General features: G+C 45.9%; 1 protein-coding gene across 1 annotated transcript in view; it reads left to right on the top strand.

The window, feature by feature from the left end:
- The first annotated feature begins 1,462 nt into the window (after positions 1 to 1,462).
- Positions 1,463 to 5,727, top strand: part of STC2 (stanniocalcin 2) — a 7,069-nt gene continuing 2,804 nt past the window's right edge. The window contains exons 1-2 of the mRNA XM_009882071.1: positions 1,463 to 1,618; positions 4,115 to 4,326. Of these exons, the coding sequence (XP_009880373.1) occupies positions 1,463 to 1,618; positions 4,115 to 4,326 (368 nt within the window). The remainder of the gene's footprint in view (positions 1,619 to 4,114; positions 4,327 to 5,727) is intronic.

Raw genomic sequence — 5,727 nt, 5'->3', positions numbered from 1 at the left:
CAGGAATGCACGAATGCCCATTAGGGACTGCCACATGTGAATCACGGCACTGTGCAGTTCTCAGCACGCTGGAGCCAGGACATGTGATCCGGCAAAGGGTTTGCATCCGGATGCCAACACAAGCACTACAGCTGAGCTCCCGGCCCCAAAAAAGCCCAGCTCCGCGCTCTGCAGCGCTCCACAAAGAGCTCCATTTTCAACCACCACCGCCCCGTCCGTCCGTCCGTGCGTGTGTGTTCGCGCAGCTTTTCACGTCTGGCTGAGACAATCCCAACAGCCGACCCCGGGGCTCCCGTGTCCCATTCCCCCAACCCCCCCCAGATGCACTTCAGGGCAGGTAGAAGGGGAGGGGGGAAAAGCAAAAAGGCAGCGGCAGTGTTCTGATCGGGGGTGGGGGGAGGAGGTTCATGTGAACTCCGTCAGACTCCGCATTTCCATCTGCCCGCTCCCCTCTCTGCCTTGCAGCGGATTGAAATTAGACCGAAAGTTGCTGTAAAGACTTGCAAATGGACCGCATGGCAAAGGGGGAGGATGGGGATGTCTGAAACATGCTGTGGTTCGGAGGGGGATTAGGCTGGCTCCCAAGGGCGAGCTTTAATTAAAGGTACCACTAGGGCACAGAGTACAGGAATTCTTAGCATCCTCAGTTCTGGTCTAAAAGCTGCCCCTGTTTAACTTTATCCCCAGGCTTTTTCAGCAACCACCTTCCCTCTGGCAGCACTACTACATCCATTTTTTTTTAAAGGACCAGAAGCTGACTTGTTAAGAATTAGATTTTTGGGGTTTTTTTGGTAAGTGAGTATTAGACAGCATTTTTTTTTTTTTACAGGATTACATAACATCTGAAAGGGCAGAATAAACACGTAGGTAATGGCTAGCGTACTTAGGTACTACGTATATAAATACATATATTTTTTCAATTGATTTCTGCATAGGTGAGGACATAGTTGCAGCTTTATGTAACACTGCAAAGGACTGTATTCGTCAGTGGGAGTTTCACCATTAACTTCATAGACATCATGACAGGGGAAACCCAGTGGTCTGTAAAAAAACATTGTGCTAAATCGCCAGAAACTAGCTCGAAGTACCAGAAATGAGAAAGTTTAGCTGGCTGGGTCATGGGCTTCTCGTTTTGGTACTTGAATTTGATGGGGGCTTTGTACAAGTCAGACAACAAAAATCATGCCCGTCCTTTGCTCCTGAGGAATGCAAAAGCATTAGACAGTTCTCAAGTGAAATAGCTTGACGTAAGCATAGTGGATTTGGCATTTACTTCTTGGATATCACTTTCATAACATAATACACCCAAGTTCTGGCCTAATTTCTGCAGAGAGTGGGCATGCTGTGGGTACAATAACTGTTGTCACATGTGTTTTTTCTTTTGAACTGATGATGTTAGCAAAATAACTCTTTTTACCCACCACCAGCTTCTTTGAACAGTTCTTCAAATTAACTGTAATCAATGCTCATTTTAGCTGAAATCCAGCACTGCCTGGTTAATGCTGGCGATGTGGGATGTGGAGTGTTTGAATGCTTTGAAAACAATTCTTGCGAGATCCGAGGCTTACACGAGATCTGCATGACATTCCTGCACAACGCTGGAAAATTTGATGCCCAGGTAACCCAGTGAAATGTCCTATGCGTCTGCTTGCTTCCAATATACATGTGGCATGTATTTTAGTTCTTTAACACATCTTTAGGAGAAAAGTTACCATTACGGAGCAAATCTACTTTTGCACATGAGCAGCTTCAATATGAATTTTTCTGTTGAAGGGCCCAGAATCAAGACCCGAGAACAGTAACAGAGCAGCGGTGTGTGCCCTGTCCCAGGAGACAGGCTGTCTCGAGCCACAGCTCCCTGTGATCACCTCCTCCTCCTGTACCCAGGATAACTAAATCAGAAAGCTAATGTAGCTGAACGTGGTTTTCAGAAACATTAAGCGGCTTAAGCTTCTACACCATGGTTGTTCAAAGCCAATTCTGAAAGCAGCTTGGGCACCCAGTTCGTGTAGACATATCGAAATATTTCCCAATGTGCAGTTATTAAAGTTGATTCTCAAGGTTTGCACACAACCAGTACAGGCAACCTCCTAAAGCCGCTGTATTCAAATAAGTCTTTGGTTCAAGCACTGACGTTAAAATACATTACTTAGATGGTATGTGGTATTAAGTTTGTCTCCTTCATTTTCTCCCCAGACCATTTATGCATCATTGAGACATCCTGTTATTATGTCTTGTAAACCTACTCTCCCATTTCAGTGTGGAGGGAAGAGAACATTACGACGGGCCAGCGGCATTTGGCTTGACCATATAGTTTACAGTATAACTTGAGTAAAAGCACCAGCCTCATGGCACTGTTAAAAGCATGGTATAAAGTAGAGCTCTCTTCAGGATTCAGCCTGTTCCATGAGGGATGGTGGGACCACCCAGTAGGAAACAATTTTGAAGTGCTGGAGTTCTGGGCTCACATTCTTAAGGATGTACAAAGGGTCTGGGTAGCCATTAAAACAAGAATTGTTTCTTCTGTGGGTGTCTGAAAACCTTCAACTAAGTTTCCAAGTGGCTTCCAGAAAATGCTCGTATATTTTTTGCACAATATTCTGTCAGTGAACAAAGTTGACCAAAGAAGTAAACCCTTTTGGGAGGTGAGGCTAAACATGCCTATGAAGGCTGAGCGTAGCTGCTGATGCCCATTCCCCAGGATCCACCGATACGCTAATCAAATAGAGCCCATTTCATATCCAGGCTGTCTCCATTGCAGTGCAGAAGTATTAAACCCCTGAAGCTTTCTTTGAGATAGAGGTGACTTTAGCCTCTGCTATGACATGGCTTATCTCTGTATTATCTACAGTTATTTCAGGCTGCATTAAATGACAAGACTAACATTGGCCGCTTTCTGTTTGCTGCTTTTTGCTCTCCTTCCTTCTCTCTGAAGCCTGAGAATTGATGCCAGGTTTGGTTTGCATAAGAATTTTCTTTTTTATTCTCATTTGCCTAATGCGCTGTGCCTGTTGGGGTGATGACTGAAGCAGTTCTTTGATCAGCAAGAAATATTTCTGGCTTGAAACAATTTGGGGGAAAAAAATCTGCTTGCAGTTCTGGGTGAATCTTAGTTAACGTAAGTGGGGCAGTACCAGTGTCCTCTTCAGATAAAGGTTAACAAAAATTTGGTCTTCATGAAGCATTTGTGCAAAATCATCTGAAGCTCGTGAAGAGATGGAGGGAGCGCAGGAGGCTTCCACACACCTATTGCTCAGCAAAGTAAAGGGAGACTGAGCAGAGCTGTCGGACTGCAACACACGCACCGTGTATGGCAGCTATAGTATCAGACAGCAAAGAGAGAAAATGAAAGATGGTTTTGATGCCCACTAAGAAATTGAACAAAGGAATCATGAACACTGGTTAAAGAGATGCGGCTAAAGCTGCTTTCCTGCAACTTAATTTTTTAGTTTCTTGACTTGATTTTATTTTTTTTAATCTCACTTAGAGTTTCTTGCAGCAAAGAGACATCAAGACCCTGTAGGATTATTACTAGGGCTGATTTGAGTCCCTCTCTGAGGAAGTGGTAGCAGAGAAAATACTGACAGATGGGGAATGGGGCAGGTGCGTATAGACAGTGCATACAAGGCTATGAGTTTGCAAACTGATTTTAAAATAAAATAAAATAAAAAAATTACAATTTTCAGTTACTGAATGGGTATCTGCTTGTGGTCCTGGGGACTTCAGCCATGGCAGGGTGCCCTCTCTTTTGTGTGAACCTGCTGTGCTGACACCCCAGAAGCAAACAAAGCCAGTAACTCGAGCGCTGGATTATTTCAAGGTGCTTTTGCCCTTTCCCTTGTTGGGCATTCAGCTGCTGGGGCAGAGGAAACCTCAAAATACCAACGAAGATGCCTTGTGTGTTCAGCTCCACTGGAATAGCAAGGCCAGGTAACTTGGCATGATCTTTAAGGGCAGAGGACCAAAGAGGAGGGGGGAAAAGCCATTAAGTGGTACCCTTAGCACTCTAATAACCCTTGACGTTGTCCTACAGAGGAGCAGCTAGCTGGGCATAAATCAGCTGCTGTGCTTAATGGACAAAAATACAGACCTATTCCATTTCTTTTCTTCTCAGGGAAAATCCTTCATTAAAGACGCTCTGAAGTGTAAGGCTCATGCCTTGAGGCATAAATTCAGCTGCATCAGCCGTAAGTGCCCTGCCATTAAAGAGATGGTGTTCCAGTTACAGCGGGAGTGCTACCTGAAGCATGACCTCTGCTCCGCTGCCAAGGAGAACGTCCAGGTCATTGTGGAGATGATTCACTTCAAAGACCTGCTGCAGCATGAGTAAGTGCCTCCGTGCTAGTGCAGTCAGAGGCGTGGGAGCTCCTTCCAGGAGCACGATGGTGCCAATGGGCTGTGCATCTGCCCAAGAGCTGTTTCACCACCTCCTGGGCCTTAAGCACGTTCTTGTTTTCCCATGTACCAGACCAAGGTAACGCTTTCTTCGCAGGGGCCCTTGAAGAGTATTTTGTGTACGCAGGGCTAGATGTGACTGTGGAAGGGAACCAAATGGATTGAAGTTGGATCTGGCTGTCTCTTTGGTCCTTAAGCAAATACAGTGTCAGTGTCTGCAGGTTCCAGAGGCATCTCGCAATGTCTCTGTGCTTTCTGAGCTCAAAGGCACCATTCCTGACCCCCAGTATCTTGTTAAAGATGACAGCTAGAGGAGAAGGGGAAGAAGGTCTATGCAAAGTTGTCAGTAAGATGATATTTTCTTCTTTAAATACATACTTTCAAATGTCTTGTAGTTAATTGTCCCTGAAAGAGCTGTAGTCCCCCAGGTAATCTCTCATTCATCTTATTCCTTATTAATCTCAGATGCTTTTTAATAAAACATGGAGGTGTACAAAGTGAAGGCACAAGTCAGATTTTGAGGAGTTGATCCCTCTGACTGGGAACACAGGTGCCCTCTGAGGAATGGCAGGCACGAATCCTATTTGGAATTGATCAAAGCTGCTACATGACAGCAACAAACCAGGCACAAGCTGTTTGTACCAACTCTTTGTGCACAGACGCAAAAATCGGAGCCTGTTTTTCCTGCAGGTGAACATTTCACTCCCAAGCAAGAAGGCTGAGCCACAGCCTGGCAGCAGGCTTAACCTTAGAGCATCCTCCTCCCACGCCTCTCTGCCTTCCTGTCCCTCGCGGATATTAGCACAGAAACCCCAAATCCCAGCGATCGCGGCAGATAAACTTTTTTTTACAGAATCATTTCTTTTGGACTTTGAGCCTTGCATTTTCATTGGTCTCCAAAGAAGCTGTGCCCCGATTCCCTACCTTTCAGCCGAAAACCACCCCCCTACTACTTAAGCTGCAGTTGCAGAGACACACTTTGATGCCAGTTTACTCTCAAAAGCAGAATCATTTGCTGTGGTTGGTACGAGCTGAACATGGTGGCCGGAAAGCAAGGCCCTTTCCGTGGACATTCCTGAGGCTGGGATCAAAGGCATGGCTGGTGGCAGACCTTGGCCTTGCCAGTGCCTCGGGGAGAGGGGAAGCGTGGCTCCGTCCTGCACAGCAGTACCTCTGGGGGCACTGCTCAGGCTGTGTTAGTAGGCTATAAGTTGGGTACCTGGTACCAGTTATCCCCACCCCCCCATCATTTGGAGATGAGAAGAACTATGAAAGTCAAAGGCCTGTCCAAAGAGAAGCGAGTTATCCCTGTTTTACAAACAGGCTGAAGCA

Source organism: Charadrius vociferus, unplaced genomic scaffold (genome assembly GCF_000708025.1).
Source record: "Charadrius vociferus isolate BGI_N301 unplaced genomic scaffold, ASM70802v2 scaffold3, whole genome shotgun sequence".
NCBI lineage: Eukaryota > Metazoa > Chordata > Aves > Charadriiformes > Charadriidae > Charadrius > Charadrius vociferus.
This window is presented reverse-complemented; position numbering and strand designations above follow the sequence as displayed.